The sequence below is a fragment of the Saccostrea cucullata genome, unplaced genomic scaffold, assembly GCF_032062105.1.
Source record: "Saccostrea cucullata isolate Sc308-1 unplaced genomic scaffold, CSIRO_AGI_Scuc_v1 ctg9160, whole genome shotgun sequence".
Taxonomy (NCBI): domain Eukaryota; kingdom Metazoa; phylum Mollusca; class Bivalvia; order Ostreida; family Ostreidae; genus Saccostrea; species Saccostrea cuccullata.
The window spans coordinates 1307-26289 of record NW_026925704.1 but is presented as its reverse complement, the minus strand read 5'-3'; the positions used below and the strand labels follow the sequence as shown (position 1 = coordinate 26289).

The 24983-nt window shown below is 31.7% G+C and overlaps 1 protein-coding gene across 1 annotated transcript; it reads right to left on the bottom strand.

Moving 5' to 3' along the window:
• Positions 1-3796: 3796 nt before the first annotated feature.
• Positions 3797-24374, bottom strand: LOC134269634 (thrombospondin-type laminin G domain and EAR repeat-containing protein-like). The gene is made up of 10 exons (XM_062751839.1): positions 24265-24374; positions 20427-20950; positions 10471-10582; positions 10334-10345; positions 9662-9805; positions 9151-9419; positions 8839-9025; positions 6521-6750; positions 5975-6162; positions 3797-4061 (listed from the first exon to the last, which is right to left on the bottom strand). Exons 1-10 carry the CDS (start codon positions 24365-24367, stop codon positions 3797-3799), a joined length of 2034 nt encoding a protein of 677 aa, XP_062607823.1. The 5' UTR covers positions 24368-24374.
• Positions 24375-24983: the final 609 nt, after the last annotated feature.

Here is a 24983-nt window from a genome sequence, read left to right as displayed (position 1 = left end):
CAGATTGTTCAGACTTTGTAGACAAACAAACAGACTGAAAGACAAAAACTGTGTTTTCATATTTCGAAAAGGTCTAAACTGACATATTGTTCGGATCGACTCATTTTGGTTTATATAACTGTCCAATATTTGATTCCATATTTATTCCGTTGTTTAGATCTTGTATGTCGGACATTATTTTTAGAATGTATCATAATAACATTATTTAAAATGAACTTTAAATATTTCGGCAACAGTTTTATAACTCAGGTATTTTTAACAACACAGATTTGGAACAGAGCAAACACAGGCCTCTTAAAGCATCAGAGGTGGGATCACGTGCCAGGGAGAGGAAGTATCCCTAGTCAATCGGCAATCGGTCTGACCCACCATGTGCTCCTCATATTGTAGGAATATATAAACGTAAAATTATTGACAAACAAGTTGATGAAACAGTCTCGTTTAAAGTCATCAATTCGTAAGCTCTATGCTCGATACAATGACCTTGTCAGCAAATAAAATTTATCATTAAGTCAAATGCGTTTTTCATACTAAGTGTTAGTCCATTATTTATGATTGACGGCGGATTTTTCCGTTTTTTCCCGATCATGACAAGGAAAACACAGGGGTGTAACTGGTCGACCGGAGATGCTCACTCCTCCATGGCACATGTTCCCACCTCTGATGATTTGGAGATCCGTATGTTTGCTCTGTTTCCTATTTTGTATTGTTTAGTGGATTTTGAACTTAAATACTACTAGTATTTATTATTTCCATATGTTTCATCTACCAAATTTTGATATGTTGTAGATCTACATGAAATCAATTTAATAACTTATGACAAAAGTACACGTATTTTATCAATGTCACTCGAATTTAGAATAAGTACTTAATTAGTTATTTAGTCTAAAAAAGTATACATTAAAAATAATAATCCCAATTTTAAATAAATCAAACATTAAGTGATTTTAAAATTTATCTCTAAAAATTCAACGTTAATTAGGACTGTAAATTCACTATATATATTTTTTGAAATGATAAAATCAATATATTTTTAAAAAAAATTCTTAAATTATCAAACTAAAAAAAAACTTCACATGATAATCATATTTTGAAATTTAAATTGAAAATGAACTTTCAATTAAGCAACTGCATACCTAAAATATCAATAAACACAGTATTAATTAAGTATCTAATAAAAAGTTTTAAGGACGTATTTGGATAAACCAGCGTAAATTAAATCAATGTTTGTGAACAAAATAAAAAAAACCCAATGATTTTGAAGTTTCAGGATTTTGTTTTTAACTATAAAAAAAAAGAATGATTTTAAAGTTAAATTTGAAAATGCGTTATCTTGTTTTTTTTCTACATAATAATTAGCACGAAACATTATTACTTTGAACATATATTATCATTTTCAAAATAGAATATTTGATTCTTAAATTTCATATTCAACTTTTTGAACAACAATTTTGGACACGATAACAAGCTCTCCATCATACAATTTATTGTCATAGTATGTGCCAGAGGGCAGAAATCTACACGTGTATATGTCCATTCTCGAATTAAAGATGTTATAAGTGTGAAATTGCTATTATATTCATAGAACTGTCAAGTTTTGTAAAACATTCTGCTCATTTTCCCTGATTTTAATAAAGACTGGATAGAAGATAAAACAAATGTACATATCAGGCATATTGTTGGTGGTGTGACCACTGGTGGTCAAATATTATATTTGACTGAAACCGATAAAATATTTATGTATATTTGGAGGAAAACTAAATGATACAACATTCTGTTCATTGGGTTATCTGTTTTCAAGTGCTAGTAACTTGTAAATAATTTACCTGTGTAAAACAATCTTAAGAAATTATTTCATATAAAATCTCTTTTTTTAAAGTTACTGATAAATATAAATGTAACAGACACCAACAGGCAAACAAATAAGGAATGAACCATATGAAATCAATATATATTCATGAAAATGTATATGACATGAAAATAAAAGAAACAATCGTTTCAGACATAATTCTCAAACTTTTTTTCAGAAATGATGTGGCGACATTTACTATATGTTAGATAGTCTCCTCTTTGAAAATACAAACAGATAATTTCATAAAATAATCTCTAATTAATTTTGCCCAGGTTGTGTCCTTCCAGTAAAAGATTCACACTGTTTGTACCCTTAACTATGATTCCTTTAATAATTTCCCCAACAAAACTATGCATACTAGCATATATTGTTGTATGGTTTTTATAAAAATATTAAAATATTATTTTAAAAAAAACCATTTTAATGTTATGTTTCTATTGAAATTTTCTATTTCTAAATTCTTTTCTCAATGCTTTATCAGATGAAAAACTATCGGAAAAAAACTTTGAAATGAGGTGTGTTGTGTTCTTTTTCTTTAGTTCATGCAAAGAAATAAGTGTCTAATTCAAAGTTATGTCCTTAAATGTTTGATATGAAAGTAAAGAAAAATTAGCTGAATGGTTCTAATTAAGGTCTTTCTTGTCGCCAGCATCAGTGTTCTGAGCGATTAGTCAATATAAACTAGGTTTTGAGACTTATGATGAAAGGATAAGCCTTTGCCTTTGTGAAATCCTTTCACACAAGATGGTATGAAAGAGCAAAGGATGAAACAGAATGGCAAGAAAGAAGTCACGATTCCCCCTGGGACCCGTGAATTGGTGTGGGTTAATGATCGTCTAGGTGACCACTCTTTTCCTTTGCTTTGTAAGGTTGTGTTCGATTAAGTGTCCTGCGGATACACTTGACACACTGTTGATCTTAATTCGTGTTCCAATGACCTTTAACACATCGTTTGTTTATTTTCATCATAAGACGATGTTCACAAATGACAAGGTGTCCAGCCAGAATTTATCGCCAAGATGTCTAGCATTCTTGCAATGCCGACATACCGGTATACAACAGATAAATGTTTTCGACAATTTTAATTTGGTATGAAAATTTTAACAACGTAGTGTAATCAAACTTTTATTATAATTTGAGTATTAAGCATACAAAAGTATAAAAAGGAACAAATGTATATAACATCTTAATACCTATGAATGAAAAATAAATAAACATCAATATTTAAAGCATTCAATACCTGAAACCATTTGTTTCACTTGATAAAATCGTATCAGCGAAACAACATCTCTATTTTTACGTAAATCTAATCTTCAGAGGCACAATCGGTCCAACAGGTAGTTCAATAATTCAAAGCAATTTAAGAATGAATTTTATTTAGCGCTGAGGTATTTTTCTCATTAATTGCACAGTCTTTTGCTTAAGAATCTCGTTCCTTTAATATAATGCATGGAACGGTGGCTGGAGACATACGATGGTATATGTGTTTATTATACTTCTGTTAAAATGTTTCCTATATAAAGTTCAGAGGGTAAAATAACTATTCCTCATAGTTGAAAATTTCCCCCCATAGAAAGCTATACCCCCGGGGTATAGTTTTTGCTACCCACACCTCGCCATGCAATTTTTGACGCCAATTTTAAATTTCCAGCGTTAAATCCATAGCCTGATGATGTCATAATGACTTATGTAGCATTGTGACGTCATCAGGATTTCAGCTTATTCTCGCAGTATTATCTAACACCAAAGTAAATTCAAACCTATGAAATTATAATATACATCAGTATAATAAAACACTTATCCACTGGCTGTGAGTGAGATAGCTCTTTTATCAAACCCTTGACAGGAACTAGTCCCCTCGGGCAAGCCCTCGGGGAATAGTTCCCTGTCGCGGGTTTGATAAAAGAGCTATCCCACTCACAACCATTGGATAAGTGTTTAATATCAAGGTGGCATAAAATATGCTTTCAAAACCTGTGAAGTTTTGCCTTTTGCATTAGAGTATAGAAAATAAACGTCTTTTTTGTATGTGAATATCTCCCAGTCCGCGTTTGGTAAAACGTCCATCTGGTGAACTCGGACGAACTTTTCTACACCCCGCCATTTGTAGATACTTGTCAGGTGATCACCTTCCAGCGCGCGATTCTGCGCATTTGAGACGATTAGGAAGTGCTCGTCACCAATGGTTACAAATTCCCAGTCCACTGCACTATAAACAAGAAGAAATCTTTAATCAGCGAAGCGTTTTGACACAAAACAAGATCCAGCTGTCATAGGTGAAAAGGGATTAACTTCAAAGTTAACCTTAATTTATCTGCAAATATTTTTATTATGCTGAGGGAAAATGAGACATTAAAATGCACTATATTAGAAACTGAAAACATACTGTATGCCATCTATAACAATCATTTGTTTTTGTACTCCTATAATGTAACAATAGATTTAAAAACAAAGTGCTTTTTTAAGGGCACCAAAGGCACATCGAATGATCTATTATTTTCTGTTTTCGTCCGTCGTCGTGCGCCTTGATTTAACATTTTCACTTATAATTCTCTAGAATCGCTTGGCCAATTTCAATAAATTCTGACTAGAAACATCTATGCAAAATATGAAATTTGTAACCCTTGTCAACAGAGGGCCTGAGGGTGAGCTTCAAATTATCATTATCAATTGTATTGGGAAAAAAATTCTTGGACATCAATCAATCAAGTTACTGTCATGATCTGAAAAGCATTTAACCCTTTACCAATATTGTTAAATTCATGTCACCCCCAGGATTAGGGTTTTTAGTGTTAAAATGAGGTTATATCAATTCGATAATTTAGTAAAAATTACAAAAATCTTCAAAAAAATTTTTTTCCGCTGTAGCTGCAGCAGACAAACTATTTTCATATACGAATTCAATTTCATTTCATTTAACCAAAATTTCAATGTAAATTAGATTTATATATGTGCGTATTTTGGTATATTGCATTTGATAATATAAATATAAAAGATATGGACACAGTAATCACACTGTGACATAACTTTTGGGTCAACCCTCATATATTTGATGAAGAAGGATGTCCCCTTTAAATAGTGAACTTTGTGACTTCTGATACAGGGATTGTAGTGTTCATGTAAGGCTAGATTAGATATATAGTGAAAAAAGCATTTATTTTTACTTTCTGTACCTTGTATTGAGCAGACAAATTCAGAGCAATGTTATGGTAAGTACATGTAAATGCATCTTCCCAAATTGGGAAATTCATGGTTCTTGGGTTAAGGATCCTAGAATTAGGAGGGGACTCTATTGATCATAAATGTAAATGTTACCCTTTGCTCTTGATTACTTTGGATGAAAACAACAGGTAAGTGCGTAGTTATGTTAAAGAAAAAAATTAAACTGTGAAATCTTCGTTCAGAAGATCCGGTTTTAGGATGGGGTTTGAATATGACTGTGTTTTATTGATTTTTTCATTTTTTTCTTATTTTTGATTATCAGCATATTATGTGTCTTTTATTAATATTTATCATGTTTTTTGCTCAGGTGGCTGATATGGTCCTAAGGTCTTTTATTTCATTTTTCTTAAAAAGTTTAAAAAATCAAAATTAAAAATTGCTGTAGCTGCAGATCTGTAGCTCTCCGAAAAAAAAATTGATAGATATAACTGTATATTTATTGCGCACGAAAAAGTGCGCTCGGTTCTCGGTTTATTTCTCAATGTTTTTAAACTGTTATCTCAAACTATTACTAACCGTGTGTTCCTAACATATTCTTTGACTCTTTCCACAATAAAACTTTCCTCATAATTGTTGTAAATAGTCCTCCTGGCCCTGATATTGTAATCATCGAACATTTCGCTTATTTATACTGCCATTTTGGTTTCAAGGATAATTCGGTCCAATATGCTTCGTTCAGATGTCAACTACTAAAGTACTTGATAGAGGAAAGAAGATTTTTTTTTGAAATCTTCCATTTTATGCAATTTAGGTAAGAATTTGGAAGAATTATTCAACAACCGAGCGCACTTTTTTGCGCAATAAATATACAGTTTTTTCAATGAGTGGCACTGTAGCTCTCCGGTCTGTCAAACTATTTCTTTTCGGAGAGCTACAGATCTGCAGCTATAATTGCTGTACCTAAATGTCTGAATGGTTTGGAATGTTTTAAACACCCTTCTCCCCTTATCCAGTTTGTATATGGTTGAGTTTGTAAAGTATTCCTGCTCTTTGTTAATATTCTGAGGTCCATAATTATACGCATTGGCCACTGCAAGGAAAATGGAGTCTCCTATCTTGAAGAATTCCACGTCTGTGGCACCATTTGTCTGAAAGAAAAATACCTTTTTAATATAACACCTGTTATATATTATATAAAACGCATCTGCTATAGCTAACATTGAAGGGAAGCAACAATGTGCATTTTAGTTTGAGAGTAGCCTTGTCTGGTAAAACTGTTTTAATAACTTTTTTTTACTATGTTTGAATTCATATCAATTTATACTATCATTTAATTAATTTATGTTTTATTTCATATACGAAGTTTAAAGGAATATTTATACATATATTGTTGTTTCATAAAAAAAATTCTTAAGATTCACTTGTCATAATCATTATTTCTAAATGTTAATTGGTATAACATTATTTACAATTATGTCTACAAAAACATATTTTAGGAAGAATAACCTCTATTGTTTGGAAGAGAACAAACTTCTTGTCTTGTAGAACATAGATGTTGGAATCAATAAGCGTGCTAAATCCGTCAAAGGCCTGCGCGGCGGCCAGGAAATGATATCCATTCACCTGGAAGTAGGTCCAGTCGTAGGCGCCCGTCGTCAATAAACTCTGGAATAATTCAAAGCGGCGCAATTTTGTACTCCATTTGTAGATTTCAGAGTCAACCTTATGGCTAGCACCTTGTAGTGAAAAAGAAATTTATTTTGAAAAATTGTAAGTACAAACTAACATAGTAAAAATAGCTAACGATGCTTGCTTATGCTTCTGGTTTACAGTGATTTCAAAGTTATAAAGCATTAATCGTATAGTAAAATATTCAAAACCATATAGTCATTAATTTTTCCTCAATGCTAGAAACATACAGGGTGTCCCATACCATATGATACCATTTCATGATTACGTAAAAGATGATGTAATGAATATTGGTATACAACAATGTGCTATAAATTAGCATTCTTCTCACATTTTTTGTATTTAAAAAATAATGAAATTTTCACAGAATCAAGAGGACAATATCACTAATTGATGGTATCAGTGAGATTAAATTTGACTGTTTAATATTAGAGGCAAGGTCAGGTCAAGGTCATTACCTTTTTCCTGTACATTAAGAATAAAAAATTACTATTTCCAATCATAAAAAGATACTACCATATAGGGCCTATAAGATGATTGTACCAAATCGACATGGATAATTTAAATAAAATGGATATTAGCTAATCCGGATTTCCTCTTTTCTTAAATTTTTAGGATTTATTAGTTATTTTACATGCTTCCTATATTTAACTTTTTCCAAAATTTCACATATAGTAAAGTTGTCACATGAAGGTACAAAATAATACAAAAACTAAAAGTTTTGATCGTTTACTAAGAGAGAAATAAAACTTTTTACGGAATTTTGGCTCAAATTTGTACTTAGATTTGAAGCATTTAAAAGCCAACATATTTCTAGTTCGTATGAAAAAAAATTATTTATTTTATATATTTTGAAACTTTAATACCTTATTATTAATTTAACTTACATTTAAAAATTTCGTCTAGTCTTTGATTGCGTAAAAATTATAACTAAATTCAATGTTCTATGATAATTTTGTGAGGCAGAAAAGAAGATATTTTCATACGCCACCATTCCGCCAAAATTATAGTCCCTGCTAGTTTTCGAACTCAGTTTACCATTTCTATTTAAAGTTGTATAATTGTGATGAGGGAAGAAAAATATGGTCTTTTAAATCTCTTACATCTAAATATATAAGACATATCAACAAATGTACTTTGAATATTCCATCTAGTCAAAAACCAGAGAAGAATCCTACCATAAGCAGTGCATATATACTGTCAAATTTTATTCACACAATTTGACTGACATTGAAAGGAACGTAACAGAATAAGTTCACTTTGAAAAATACTATCATTTTAAATGATGTCCTCTAAGTGAGGTCCAATCTGTGTAATGATCATGTATAGACATTACACAAAATTCCATAAATATACTAAAGACAGCAGTGCATTTCTCTTTAGTTATAATCAGGAATGTCATCGGAAACATATTCTTTTAGATTAAGATTTAGATTAAGGTTCAGTAACAACGTTATTAATTATCTTCACATTTTCATTACGTACATATACAGACGCTAGAGGAAATTCGAGCATTAATTCCGACATCATCGTGCGGATTGTAGCCATAGAACAAAATAAAACATCTTTTAAAAACTTTGCTATGCCGTTTATTAGTGCTGAATATTTTTCTTATATCCCATTTCTTAAAAAATAATTTAAATCGTCGGACTTCTAATTACGGCAAATAGAGCCAGTTTCTGTGAACGCGTTCTTTATTCTACAGATAAACGTGGGCGATATAACACTTACAAGTAACAAACAGCAGTGAAGATAGAAAAGAAATATTTTATTGTGTCAATGTCTTAATAATCTACTTTCAATTAAATTTTGAAATAAAATTCAAACAGATTGGATGGAGTTTTCTTATCTGCGTGTATACTATGCGGGTACATGAAAGCGTTTGACGCGTGACCAGGAATTGTTTTCAAAACATGCAAACTCAGATTATCAGGAAGCACAGGTAGCTGACCTGTCAATGAAATCAGAAGCTATTGTTTTTTTAATGATTGGCATGCGGTAAATTATTGATCTTGAATCAGGCAGATTTTGGGGGCGTTAACATAAAATTGGGTGTTTAATAGCAGTGGCCAGATTTGGAAAGAATCCCTGGAATTTAACGCATAAATGACAGGAAAAAATCCTTGACCATCTACCTTTGGCATAGTTAGTGACAGCTAGATAATTTTCATCGTTGATGACAAAATGCTCAAAGTCCCTCGCTGTCCAGGTGAGTATAGTTTGAAATTCCTTGAACTTTTTCCGCCGTTTATGCCATTTATATATTGTAGAATTGCTTTGCACACCAGAAGCTTTGCCGTAGTTTGCAACTGCAAGGAAAAACTGAAATTGAAAGGACGTACATTGTAGGGCTGCTGTTAAGCAAACACACTTCCTTCATACTTTCTATTGAATACTGTTCAGTTCACTTATAGACTGAAATAATTTCTTTAAAAAATTCTACTCACGTTGTTGTCAATAGTGAAGAATTTCCAGCATTGTGCGGCATCTGTGTCCATACGCTGATAGAAAACAAACCTCTTTTTCCTCCATTTATATATAATTGAAATGTCTTTTTTTCTCGATTTTTTAGGTCTACTGGAGGCAAAGACGGCAAAGATCCCCTCCCCCTTTATAGTGAATACCTCCACGTCTATAGAAGGGCCTGGCGTACGGATGTCTTGATGGAAGTCTATGTAATCTAATCGACGTGGTAAATTTGGAACCTTTGATGGAGCTTCAAAGATTATGAAAAATATATTAAGCTGCTGGTCAAATAGAGGGTTTATACGTTGGTACATATATTTTTATTGGAAACAATAATTACAACAACGATCTACTTTGGTCAGTTTAGAGTCTTATGAAAAAAAAATTCAGTTTACATGCTTAATTTTTCATTAAATATTATTAGTAAGAATTTTATCAGTTATTTTATACAATTACATTTATGTTAAATGTTGACAGTAGCGGTCTCTGTACCTTGTATATTTACGGTGACATGCTGCCAGATTCCATTGACGCAAACCTTGAGAGATTTAGCGTGAAGGTCATAGGCGATGTTTCCCACGTCTGTCCATGTGCAGTCATCCCATCGGGGCCCTGGCGAGCCAATCCGGTATATGTCTAAAATAAGATACACAAAGAGAAAAATTTAATTATGCAAAGGTAAGCTTTAAAGATTTTTTTCTACTTCAAAATCTCTGACATTCTATTAAACTTTCACCCTTTGCTTATTAAAGAATGAATCGTCCTCCTCAAGTACAATTGAATTGTTTTTGATAATGAATTTTCTAAGAGAAAATGACTAAAGAAATAATATCCATGCAAATTGAGTGCATAGTATAAGACAACTCATCGTTGGAGAAAAGAATCTGGCATGGAAAACATTACAAATTTAGAGTTATCGCTCTTTTGCGTCCAGATAACAACCTTCTTTTAAAGCAAGAGGTCAACGCAATATTTTACATCTGGGTATTGATGTTATAAATAGAATAAATTTAACGTTTAAAATATGTCAGTTAGTTTTGTATGGATTTGTATATTTCATTAAAATATTTCAGTGATTCAAGCGCATTTATATATCTTAAAAGAAAATGCATTTTAGTGTAAAGAAGCACATGTGCTCTTATCATGCAATGCCAGAATACATACCAATTAATCGGCCTGAAATTATTTGAAATGCATGTAGTATTTTTTTTTTATATGAATTATGTAGTCAAACTTTTTCTATGATATTTATTTGCAATATTCAGTCAGAAAAATAAATGTTAGATTTGATGAAGACATACCTGGGACTGCTGGAAGTCGGTTGTCAAGGTGACGATGCTGGGGTGTTTTGGGTGGACACGCTCTAACGGCGGCGTCCGCTCCCGGGATGAAGATCAAATCTTTGATCTGTCCCTAAACAATATATATAATCATTATCTAATTTCATATTTAAAAAACACTGTAAAATATACACATGCTTTTGGCTTCGTTGGGATTCTTTTTTTATAAATCTGACTAGTGATTCCGTGTTTTAAACGCACACATAACTTTAAATCAATTCTAACCCTGAAAAGGAAAACATTAAGAGAATATTTATAATTATTTAGGTCAGTAGCTGGTTATTGAAAGATAATTAATAATTAAATTCTTTTGATGTTATTTTTATACTATTATTTGGGAAAATAAAGTGTATCTGGACATAATGATTAAGTAAACAAAATTTTAAAAAATTCTATTATTTTCAATGAAACATGAAGAATAAGTTCAAAATGTGAGCGGTTTTTTTCATACCAAAGGACAGTTATTTTATGTTCTTGGTCTTTTCTTAGAAATGATATAAAGTTAAATAGGTATTGTGTTTACTTTTAAATTGATTTCATATTTAATTCCACGAAAATAAATCAATTCCTTCTTCATAATTCTATAGTACCTAATTGCACGACGATATTAGAAGACCTTTTTTGTATTCATATGAAGCAGATTTTGTCCAAAATCTTATACATGAAAAAAAAGAAAATACATGCTGTGGCCTTCAACTCAATATTTAGATATATCGACGACGCATTGTCAATAAACAATAGTAATTTCCATTTTTATGTCGATCCGATGTATCCTGATGAGCTTGAGATAAAAGATACCACAGAGTTTGACACAACTGTTTCATATTTGGATATTTTACTTGAAAAAGACGTCAATGGTAATATAACAACCAAACTTTATGATAAACATGATGACTTTAACTTTTTTAATCGTCAACTTCCCTTACTTATGCAGCAATGTACCTTAATTACCTACATACGGAGTTTACATATCGCAGTTGATTCGATACACAAGACCTTGCTCTACGTATGAACAATTTCCTAAACGAGGTAAATTATTGACAAAAAAGTTGATGAAACAAGAATATTAGCAGTCTGTTTAAAGTCATCAATTCGTACTTTTTATGGTCGATACAATGACCTTTTCAGCACATTTAATTTATCATTCAGTCATATGCTGAGTGGCAATTTTCATTTTAATTGTTAGTCCATTATTTATACACTGAAATGACGACAGATTTTCCCGTTATATCCCGATCATGACAGGGAGCACACGGCGGGCGTGACCGGTCGGCAGGAGATGCTAACCCCTCCATGGCACCTGACACACCTTTGATGTCCTGGAGATCCGGTTTTTTTTTTTGCTCTACTCTTATTTTGTATTTTTTTTATGGACTTTTGATTTTGAATTCTGTTCGTTATCTCCATATGTTTCATAATAGCCTTAAAACACGTTAAGAATTAAACTAAAATCTTGTGTATCCGATTCTTTGAAAGTCGGTGTTATCTTTGAAGGAGAAGAGCTAAGAAAGGAGTTTTGTTCTCATTGAAGTGTTTGATAGCATAGAAAGATGTAGCATAGATGTGTGAATTATCTTTAACTCACATCTTTCTCCGAGTACATCATTTTGTACACATGTGTTTTACGTTATTTTTTTTTAATTTAATAGAAGAAAAAATGAAACTGGTATGGTTGTAATGAATACTTATTTACAGAACGTACGTAATACATTTGTAAGCTAATGAATGAGAGTATTCAGATATATTTATCAAAAGTTGATATAAGCATTCGAAAATTCGGTAAACCAATCAAATGCAGTATATCTATTCCCCTAAAATATTTTTAAAAAGACAGACAAAATCGTCATGCAGTCAAGGACATCTAGCGTGTATTAAATTTTTGGTGACTGTGTATGGGTTAACCGCGGTCAAATGTGTTACCAAAGATATCGGTTTCACTACTAAAGCTATCATTAGCTAGGACCAAATATATCATTATCTTATGGTCCCCATATATCAACAACCAAACCCTGTACATATTAATTATGATGTGAAAATGTGTTTATCCTCAGTTAATAGAATTTAAGAATGCTACTAGAAAGGGATGGTGCTGAAAGTTTCGGGTGGCCATATCAGTTTGACATTACCATACATCTTAAAAGGCTACCATTTGAAATCAATTATGCACAAATTACGCTATACGTTTACTAATACCCAGCAATTAACGGATTGTTTAAAAAATTCATTTGAATAAACTTGCACTGAGAGTAAGTGAAGGATATCCACAGAGCCACGGGGTCCCTGTAAAGTAACCGCCGGCCGTTTTCTCGCCTGTCAGAAGACAGTTTATTTGCGGTACCCCTTATTGTGTAATTAAACAGGCGATAAGAACGATAGCCGATAATGTTTAAGCAATAAATAAACACCCGCCCATTATGAGGTGAAATGACGGGTTCTTACAAAGCACTAGTATTTTATTCGAATTCCTGGTATTATGTAGATCTGGCGATAACATTTGAGGACTATCTTACACGTGTTGATATATTTGAGATAATCTTTGCAAATAGATAAAGCGAAAATGAATGGCGAATCGGCATTTGTCAGGAAGAATCAGGTGTTAAAATAACGATATCCTAAGATCACTTTACGAAATCAAAACGATTGAAATTTCTTGTTTAGTGAACTCATCCGAAATAATATAGCACGTCTGTCAATTTTAATAGAAAAAAATGTTATTTAAACAAAAAATTCAAGATAGAAGGGTACTTTACAAGCAATTGTTATCCTCGAAGACATTTTAGTCAAAGGACTACATTAATGCTTGAGTATATGCTTTCTTATTGCTCGACCTTGAGTTCATAGATGTGTCCAATTATGGGAAGCCATATTTTTAAACAACGTCTATAAAACTGACATAACGCTCAGTGGTGTTAATAGTTTTTTCCTAACTTTTTTTTCCTCCAGAACTGAAATATGGAGATAATAGCAATATTCAAGCTCAAAAGCTCATTCAGTCAATTCAAATCAGTAGCAGAGCAAAGATGGAAGTCTAAAAACATCAGAGGTTTGATCAGGTGTTATGGAGGAGTAAGCATCTTCTGTCCACCGGTCGCGCACGCCGCTGGAACATGGAAAAATCCGTGGACAATAAGTATGGAAAACGTTCATCATCATTGGACTAAATGAAAGGCAGTTTTTGCTGACAAGGTCATTGTGTAGACCACAGGACTTGCAAAAAGAGGACCTAACGAAACCGTTCATTATCTTGTTTCATCAACTTGCTCGTCAATAGATTGCCTGTTTTAAAAATGTTCGCTTATAGGGCAAGCTTTTGTGTATCGAATCAACTGAGAGACATAAACCCCTTATGCAGGAAATAAGGTATATGGCTACTTAAGGATGTACAACACACCTACCCAAAAAAATTCCTGTCGTTTAATTTTCGTTATTTTTGTATATTTAGTACATGACTATATCTACTGCATGTATGCATATTTTGGACAAAATCGTTCGAGTGGGTTTTGGACAGGAACTTCCGAAAGTTACCGCCCTTTAGTTGTTTACAAGGAGAGAAAATTTTTAATCAATGAACTACTTAAACCTTGATTTTCAAAAAACCCAGGTTAGATATAAATGTCAAATTTCATTGGCTTATTACTTTAACCATTTAAAACAAAAACATAGTCATCTTTTTGATATACATATCAACAAAACAATTTTTAAAGACCTTAAACTGAAAAACTATGAATTTTCTAAGCCTTGAAAATTCGTATTTTTCAAATTCAAAATTTTTTTGTGAAAAAACCTGTCGTTTAATTTTTGTAAAAAACTTTCTTTAGGTAGCTGGTAGTAAAAATAATCTTAATAATTTTTTGTATAATTTTTGTACGACCAGTTTTGATTTAATAGCGGAAAATTACCCCCTCCCCCTTTCTCAATAAAACACATTCCCGCACGTCTTTCAGACGGGGGTCGATCACTTTGTTATATGAATCTACAAATACACATTTAAAAAATTAAATTGGAATATTGCTTTTGCTTCAAAAACATATTAACTTACAAATTTAAAAGTTCTCATATGTAAAGCGTATTTAAATGTAGATTTTTAGGCAATTTTTGAATACCCCTATCACCCCCACCCCTTCCTTTTTTGCGTCGCAGACCAGTTAGCGTTTGACGAAACGTCGTTTACAGTGCAAATATACTGGTATTTCGTCAAGAATCACGGAGGTATGCATTAGTTTTTAAATTCATGAATGCAGAATAAATATTGACTACTCTTTTTATATGTATCAGGAAAAAATTACTGAAAGATTTTAGTGTCTAGTCCATATACGTATGCGTTATGCATTCCATACTAGTATCTCATGAAACCTGGATACGAATTCAAGTTTTGTTGAATTTGATGTTGATTTTTAATTTTATTTCTTTTATTTTATTCATTAAAAAATGGTGTATGTTAAACTTTCCTGTGATATAAATGGAATAGTTGTAGTTTCTTTCATGTCATCTTTTCAAACGAGACAGTATGTGGCCGTGGGGATACATCGACATTTGCATTATGTACATACACCCCTCATGATATTGTACGCATTTCTTTCAATGTCGTCGCTTCTAAAGTTAAAATGAAAATTCCGTATTCGTCCACATGAACATCAAAATATCAATAATTAAACTCTTCATCTATTTCAATTTATATCAAATCGCACATTGATATTTTCTAAAATCTTATAGGCTACGTTTTGTTTTGATTCGAGGAAATGCGAACCGACAGTGTTGACAGAAAGTCAGTTACGATTTGCTGCAATAGGATATTCATGAATGCAGATAATTTCAGTAATAACAAGTAAACAATTCTTTTCAATTCTATACTTACATTGTGCATTTGAGGTCTATAGTATTCAATTCTCGGATTTATCAGGTCTTGCTGTGTATAGATTGATTCTGTGGAAAACCGTGAATAAAGTAAACATCTCCTACATTTTCAGAGTTGTTCCTCTTTGATCAGTAAGGGTCTGAGAACAACATCGATTTTACATTGTAAAAAGTTTTTTGTTTCTTTATTATTGTTTTATTTAATTAAAGAAGAAAAACAATATTTATATCGTGTATGCACAAATTGTAATGAAGACCATTAATCGGAATGTTACATAATGAGAATTTCGGCAAAATAAAATTTTCAGAATAAAAAAAAAATGCAGCGCTTTGATCAAAAATACAATTTATTGTATATGAAATGAAATGAAATAAACATTAAGGGATGGTATTTTAAGTCTTGCTTTTTACGGAGTTTAATCGGGTTAATTAAAAAAATACTAATTACTTGAGTATGGTACGCACAATCACAGCCAAGCCCCATATCCCAATTTTCTTTCATGATTGATATACATCGGGATCGTTTTACTCGTCGTTTTGACGCTTTATTTTTGACGTTAAATTTGACGTCACGTCAAACGTTCCATTGAAATCGCAAGAGTTATCTCCCCCAGTGTGTTGTACGTCTTTAATTAAGTAAGAGAGGATTGCAACTGAAAAAAAAATGGTTGTAAGATTGCCATCAACGTCATTTTTTAGTAAAATATCCAAATGTGAACCAGATGTGTTAGACTCTATGGTATCTTTTATTTCAAGCTCGCTGGGATATATCTTGTCGATATATGAATGGAAATAACCATTGTTACTTGATAATCTAAATGTCGAGTTGATGGTCACAGCAAGTGTCTTTGCTTTATCTCGTGCTTAAGGTTATGAATTATGTCTGCTTTAGGAATACAAAAATAGGTCTACTTATAACTGGTTGCCATTGGTACCTATGGATTGTTGAAAGACCCGGTCTCAAAAACCACATACAATGTAGATAATGTCAATCAGAATCTCAAGCATCTTTTGAATTTCAAATTCAGAGAACCTGTGTGAACAATCAGAATGCTGTTTCACAAAATAATTTTGCAAATGATGTCTTCATAAACTATTATTTAAATTAACTTGAATTTAAATTATCCAATATAAGATAAAAAGAATTGATGAAAAAGACAACTGAAGAAATACTCAGAGGATTTAAAGATACTTCAACAAAACAAAAAAAAAATACAATTTATCATTCAGTCAAATGCTGACTGGCGTTTTTCTTACTAATTGGTAGTCCATTATTTATACCCTGAATTGACGACGGATTTTTCCGTGATTTCCCGATCATGACAAGGAGACCGGTCAGCAGGGGATGCTCACTCCTCCATGGCACCTGATCCCACCCCTGATGTTTCGGAGGTCCATGTTTTCTCTGCTCCTATTTTGTATTGTTTTATGGACTTTGAGATTGAATACTGTTCGTTATCTCCATATCTTTCTTGCTCTACAGAATCATAATGCAAAAGATACAGGTAAATGTTATTGCTATTGCAAAGGTCTACAGAGAAGTGAACTAGAAAACAAAATGTGAACAATTAATTGTGAAAAGCAAATATGAGTAGAAGAGTGTGGTCGTTTAGTTTTGCTTTGCTTATTCTTGCAGCGCCGTTCCTTATATCTATCTAACTCTTGTGTACATTTAGCCAAAATCTTGTCAAAATGAGAATTTTATGTTCTAAATTTGTGTTTCTTTCGTCCCCGTCAGAAACTTTGTGGTGGTTACATTATGTAATTATTTACTTAGATAAGCCGGACAAACAAACTTATCAGGAGTGAAATATACACCAACACATGAACACTGTATATCTTGCTACAACGATGTAAAATATGTAATATAAATGTATACAAGCGATGTTCCATTCTCATTCACTTTGTAGTTTTCCTTTCCAATGCCTAATAATTTTGTTTTCATATATTCGAATCTTTTCAGATGGAGTCCAAAATATTAAACATTTTCGTGTTCTTTTAAAGCACCATGCAATACGCCTTTGGTTCACAAAAGCTTGTTTCAAAGAGATTGGGAGCAAAGCAAACAAAATCTTTCAGAAAAAGTATTCATACTAGAGAAAATATTATAACATTCAAAAATATAGGTTCACTCAACTAAGAAGTTTCATAATTAAAAAAAAACTATATTGAGATTGATGAATCCAATGGATAATTTCTTGTTGTTTGCAATATAAAAATTGTTTTTATTCTCTATATTTTATAAAGAAAGTAATGTCAAAAATTAAAATCCTCTTAACATCTTAAAAAAAGAAACAAATATTAAGAGAAATCAAACATTGTCGGACAACTCTAAAGGTTTATGTGGTACTGTTCGATGAGTAACCCAGAACTGGTATTGATTTGTGTTGTGCCTGACTTTGTGAGCCGAACGCGATACTTTAAAGAACTGAAAGCTTCTGCAAATAATATTAACCCAGTACTAATTGCATGAATGAATTTTAAAATATTTATTTTCAACTTTGCTGTTTACACGCTAGTTAGATTCATATTGATTCATTTTGGAGCTCAATGAATATTTATTTATAGTTTATTCCTTACTCCTCCTATGCACCTAATCCTACCTCTAGAACTACCAGGAGTCTGTCTTTTATGCCCGGTTCACAGAGTTGTTAGTGTTTTTAAGACTTTTTGAGATCGATCATTGTTTGTTTTGTTCATCTTTTTCACTTGAAAGAACAATATTATTACTAAACTTAAGATTTGTTAGTGACCATTTTTCAGATGTTAAAAAAATCAATTAAATCAATAAAATTATTTTATGAAACACAATTAAGTATTGTATTGTAAAATTTTGAGTTGATGATTGAAAGACATATGATCGTAAGTACCCAGGAGGATATTACTTCTATATATCACTTCCAGTGAAGAAATTCTTCAAAACCATAAGTTAATTTTCAATATTCCAAACAACCAAAATAAATGTGAATTACCATGTCTATATTCGATTTCAAAACTTCATAAAAGTCCTTACAAACAAAGAGACATTGCGGGTACCGGTAAATGTTCTACCAAGCCTCTTTCTTTACTCCTCACTAAAATATTTACAACAGTGGAGCAAAACTTTAAAAAATTCTGTGCAACAATATATTCGAGAAATATTTTAAATCAAATACGTACACTTAAAATTTCCACGGAACTTTTAGAACATTTAGAATCACAAACTTTTACCATAATCAACAGCATATACTAACTACTTTTCAAATTTTTATACAACCGTTCCCCACGATAAATTAAAGTCCAGGCCTTTTGATATCATTGACAGCTTCTTTTTCAATAAAATGGAACTCGAAAATTGACTTACCTTGTCATTGGTCATTTGCAAAATTAATTTGTTAAAACATTCTGATTGTACACACAAGTACTCTGAAGCTGATATTAAAAAGATGCTTGAGTTTCTGGTTGACAATATCTACTAGTATTTGATTTTTGGAGAATTGGTCTTACGACTATCTATTGGAATTCCCATTGGTACCAATTGCGCCCAGTTATTAGCAGACCTATTTTTGTATTCACATGAGGCAGAATTTGTCCAAAATCTAAATTGTGAAAAGAAAACACTTGCTGTTGCATTCAACTCCACATTTAGATATATCAACGACGTATTGGCAATGGTAATTTCCATTCTTATGTCAATACAATACCATATATCCTGGTGAGCTTAAAATACACAGAGTTTGACACATTTGTTTCCTATTTCGATATTTTAGTTGAAAAAGACGTTAATGGTAATCTAACAACCAAAGTTTATGATAAACATGATGACTTTAACTTCTCAATCTTCAGCTTCCCTTATGCAGCAATATTCCTTCATCACCTGCATACGGGTTTTATATCTCAGTTGATTCGATACGCAAGAGCATGCTCTACGTATGAACAAATTCTGAAACGAGGTAAATTACTGAAAAAAGTTGATGAAACAAGAATATTATTAGTATCGTTTAAAGTCATTATTTTGTTATATGGTCGATAATCATATAATTACCTAGTCAACACATGTAATTTATCTTTAAGTCAAATGGTATCTGACGGTTTTCACACTTATTATTAGGCCATTATATACCCACGGAATTGTCGACGTATTTTTACATTATTTCCCGATCTTGACAAATAGCACACGGCGGGTGTGACTGATAAACATAAGATGCTCACTCCTCCGCAGCAACTGATCCCACCTCTGATGTTTAAAGATCCCTGCTTGCTATGTTCCCTTTTTGTATTGTTTTATGGACTTTTAAGCTAAAATACTGTTTGTTATCTCCACATATTTCATTAGGAAAAAAAAACAACAACAAAAAAAAAACAATTACTCGCATGATCATGTAATATTTCTTGAGTGAATGACTAAGGGTAATAAGAATACATTTCTATGTCACGTCACATGATTAGATTTTTCTACTTATATGTTAGTAAGATGTACAATATGAAAGGTGAAGAAAACACAATGATCAGTTTTACAAATTCGGTTAACAAAACAGATCGTGAACAGGAGGAACCAAAGATTCATGGCAATACCAAAGGTGTGATCACTCTTAAACGAGCAATATTTCAGCAATGATTAAAATGCACTATATCTTTAATACTGTGTGCTTATTTAATGCGATACAAATATTTTATTAATTGATACAAAGCCATCCGCTAGGACATATATAATTTTAATTATTTTATACATCGTTTGTAGATTATGTTTCATTAGCGGTTACAATATACATGTATATGAAGCATATACAAGTATTTAATATGTTCATAGTGGTACTTTTAGAATGTACTGAAAATTATTAATTTTCTTTACATTTAAGAAATTGATTGATTGATTGATTGTATACTGTTTAACGTCCCTCTCCAGAATATTTCACTGATATGGAGACGTCACCATTGCCGGTGAAGGGCTGCAAATTTAGGCCTATGCTCGGCACTCAGGGCCTTTGAGCAGGGAGGGATCTTTATCGTGCCACACCTGCTGTGACATTTAAGAAATTAAAAAAATATTGTTTTGAAAACTTGTGGAAAAACTGTTACTTTACCAGTGTAACTCCATGTCTTGGTGCACAGCTTGCAATTTGAAAAGTAGAGTTGTTTAGTGGAAGAATTGACGGCCATTTTCTTTTCAGTCTTTTTCTTCTTTTATTTATACAATCTGTTGTCATAGTGATATCAGTTGATGATACACTAAATCCTATAGAATGCCACTTTTTGTCTTTCAATGCAAAATTCCTGTACTGCACTTTTCTGTTGTTATAAGTAAATATGATGTATTTTCTAGAAAATTGAATTGATACTAAAGTTGAATTTTTGTTTCCTATACGTAGTATACATTCTTTTTTATCATACACACTTTCATGTTTTATCACAAAGAATATTGAAAATTCATCTGGGAAAAAAAGACAGTTTTTGAATATTTTGGAGACGGGAAACTGTAAATCAACATTGTTTCTTGAGAACCTGTACGCATGCGCGTGACTGTTGGTGTCATACAAAACGCTCACTCCACTTGGTAAAAATCCGTACTTTGGTATACTTTCCTCTAGAAGATCCGCAGGTAAAATACCTAAAAGTAGAAGTGATGCATAATTTCGTCATAAGAAAACAAAATCATCTTTATTTTATTTTAATTTTATTGGATAAAAAATTATCAGTCCACTACACATTTATTTTTCTGTAGATCTTTGATTATGCACTAACCATTTAACATTTCATTAAACTACAATAAAATTTGTACCTTTTAAATCAGTAGAAATGATATCTGAAATTAATCACATATTTCTTTAAAATATTCTAAATAAAATTTTAATGAAGCATGCAGTAATTTTTCCTCAAATTCTTGTACAAATCATGCATTTGACCATCAATCTGTATTATTTTTATATCAAAAGTTTATTTGAACATCCCCTGCTTAATCATTAGCCACCTCTGTACGCAACGCTCGTGATCGGTCAGTGTGCTCGAGTAAGATTCTTGTTCTGATCGTTCACCCTAATATTCTGTTGTATCGGATTATCTTTTTACTGTTAACACTTTACCAGAATACACTTGGGGGAGGCTCTGTGGGGTAAGAGGATAGCCAGCTAGTGACAAGTTCTTTTTAATTTTGTTTGTCATAACGTTATGCTGGAGGGGTATCTTTGTCGCTTTTGCAATAGATTGAGTTGAATCAACTTGTTGGCATTAAACACAAACTGTCTCATTCAATTAAATCAATTTGAACACGTGTATTTTTCGGATCGCCAGACGACTCGGACACGCCCCCTTGGACAAGTAAACTTTACAGACTGCACATGATATTTAAAAGTCAACTCTGTTCCCTGATGACAGCGCAAATATGGCTTTAAACACGGACCGACTGGGAAAAGTTATGCGTTTTCTTTGATCACATATTTATTATTCATCAAGTTTTAGCCCAAGAAATTTGCTCGAAGCTTAAAATTGTCCTGAATCGCATAAGAGGTTCCATAAAAATTCTATGGGACCTTGCAGTGCGAACATTTTACTAATTAAATTCTTTGTAGTTCAACTTGCTCTTTGATTTTTTAAATGTCAAAATTAACCATTGATCGTACTTCATTAGAGTAACAGGAATTTATGTTAAGTGTTACAACATAAAATATTTATGAAATTTTTATAGGGTGACTATTTCATAAAGTGGGATAGAGAACAAATTCGTTTGATATATGTCCTGATATAATATTTTACTTATGGCTATATACAAGAGCAAGATTACATATGATATCTAAATTGCTCCTAAATGGTCTGAAATGCTTTAAAAAAATTCGATGTCTTATATTTGACATAAAAAAAACAAGCATCCTTTAAAGCTAAGAAGAAACGAGTATGAATCCCAGCCCTTGCTTGGTGTAAGCTCATTATAAAATTGCCCACAATAAACACCTGTGCTCTTAAACGCACAATTGTGGGAACTAATGGTGTGTCACTATCAAAGTTAAAGCCACGGAAATGACAACTAATTGTGAATTTACATGTTTAAGAAAAGTAGAAAGTTTGAAATTTTGATGTCTTATTTGATATGTGTTACATCAAAGTATTACACGCAAAATTATCGGGAAATAAACTTTATTAAGATGTTAAAATTAAAAACATCTTTGATATTTAAGGTGAAAAAATTAAATTGGGGATGACAAGAAATATGATTGGTTAATTTGGGGTATCAATACAGGTGCCTATCGCCTTCATTATATCTTTATAGTGGCAAATCAAATTTTTATGGATATCAATCTTGTTATTCATTTAGCCTATAACAACTTTTTATCGCTAAAAAGTGAAAAGGGACATATTTGCAGTGTCATTAAGAGGAGAATTTTTCTTCAAGAAGAGTAATTGTATTTTAAAACCAATTTCATTGGAATTTTCTCCTGACTAACAAAAGACAGTCATAAATATATATGTTTCGCATTTTTCTTTTTAATTTCATTCATATTTTTATTCAATTATAGTAACTTGTTTCAGATATATTTCATATTTATTTTAGAAAAAATAAATTAGTGGTTGATTCCTAATGGATGATAAACTAAAGTTACAACTAGGTAGTTTTTCTACCTAGTGAATAACATTATTTTATTTATTTATATGGTTTACATGTATACCCTTTAGCAGAGTATGTTACAATTCATTGAATAAAGAAAATAAAAGATATAAAACTATAGAGAACATAAAGCTTTTAATGTCTGAAAAGAGATCATCATTTCCCAAAAGTAAGGGTGTATATCCAATTGATATAAGCAAACATATAAAACGTACACACATTTTTTCATCTTTATTCTTATTTCATATATCAATGCAACAAATCGTAGCTCCAAAATTTGATTTATAAATTAAAATGTAATGCATTATAAGAGTTTAAAAAAGCACTAAAATAGATTTAAAGCATAATTATTTTCAACAATATATATCTAAATATTTCTTTTACCTTTCTTTCAGATAAATGTGGAGGAAGGATGCAGTAAATTACAGATTTAAAAACGTAAAAGTTGCTAGGAGTTTAACCCACGTAAACTGTTAGTTCTAATCCTCAATGAACTTCATTATAGATAGTATGTGGTCGTGAATAATTTAATGAATCGCCATGTATATGTGATTTGCATGTAAACAAACTTAAATGTAGCAAAGGAAATTGCCGTTGGCCTGTGAAAGTAAATAATCTTATTTTATGTGAATAGTGTGCCATCGATCCCCGGTGAATAAATATTTATGATATAGTTAAGAAAATCCTTGTACATTCACCTGCCTAAGTGCAAAATAATAACTTTTGTATAGAGGCGTCTGAAACAGATTAGCTTCGTAACTTTCTCTTCGTCAAAAGATGTCTCGTAAAGGTATTGTTAAATTTTGTCCAAATAGGGCCCAGGTGAAGCAATAAGACATTAAAATTGTTAATTTTGCAGGATAATGTCTTTACCTGATTGTTCGATAGATGAATATTAAAACCAAGGTTTCAAAATTTCTTTAACCTCTCCTATCCGTTCTTCAACATTGAAATGAAACAGAAAAATAGGGTAGAGGTGGTTTTTAAAAATTTACAATGTATATAGCTTGTGTGTTTAAAAAATGTCACATCACGATTTCGGTAATTGAAAAATACATAAGTATTTTTATATATTTTTTTAAAATCACTTAATGATTTTTTTTATTTTAGAAAAGTTTTTAATATTAGTTTTGGAGAAATTCAATGTGCGTGAAATTAAAAATTAACCAATTGATGAGCAACTAAACATTTGATGTTTGTTGTTGGCAAATATTCTCTGTATTTAATACAAATTTGCATTTTTTCGACAGGTATAATATTTGGTGATCTCTTTATCATTAACAATCTCAAAGAGATTAGAGTCAGCGAAAAAAGTAAAAGCTTACCTGCACATAAAGTCAGATCCAAAGTATTCCCATTTACTTTTTCACATTTAAAGTTTAAATACAATAAAAATAAAATATTTTTGAACATCAGAAGTAGATCCATTGCTTCTTTCCATAGAAATTAAGTTAATATTTTCCCATTCTTTATCTTTCCTCTGATCTGGCCAAAAAAGATCAAGCCAATGAGTGCAAGCTATATTATCACATGATTGCTGACGCGATAAGGAACAAGATTTCAATATGGCGCTGATTGTTCTAATTAAAACTTTTTAACTTGAAAAAACCTTTTAGCGTTTTATGGTGGTAGTCAGGGAAGGAGGAGTCACAATCACTTTCTGCGTGAATTATTGGATTAGATTACTGAAAGTTGCTTCTTCGGGTAGCTAAGTGTTTCAAATGGATACAGATAGCGGGATAATGAAAGGCCAACCATTTTCCTCTGTGAACACGCTGACTGAGTTGAGTATCACTGATATGTCTTTCTTTGCTGCAAGCAAAGCAGTGAAAGAAATGGTAACATTTACTTTCTGTTTTGGTGACAATACACCAATTATTCAAGAAGGTTAAATTCCAATGTAGACCTCACAAGATGTCCAAAATTAAACGGGACCATCTTTGAAATGTAGTTGAGTTATTTTAAACATTTTGTGAAGAAGATCTGGCATATCGCTAAATCAGATTGGTCAATCAGAAGAAGACGTTCTCTGTTCTCTCTGGCT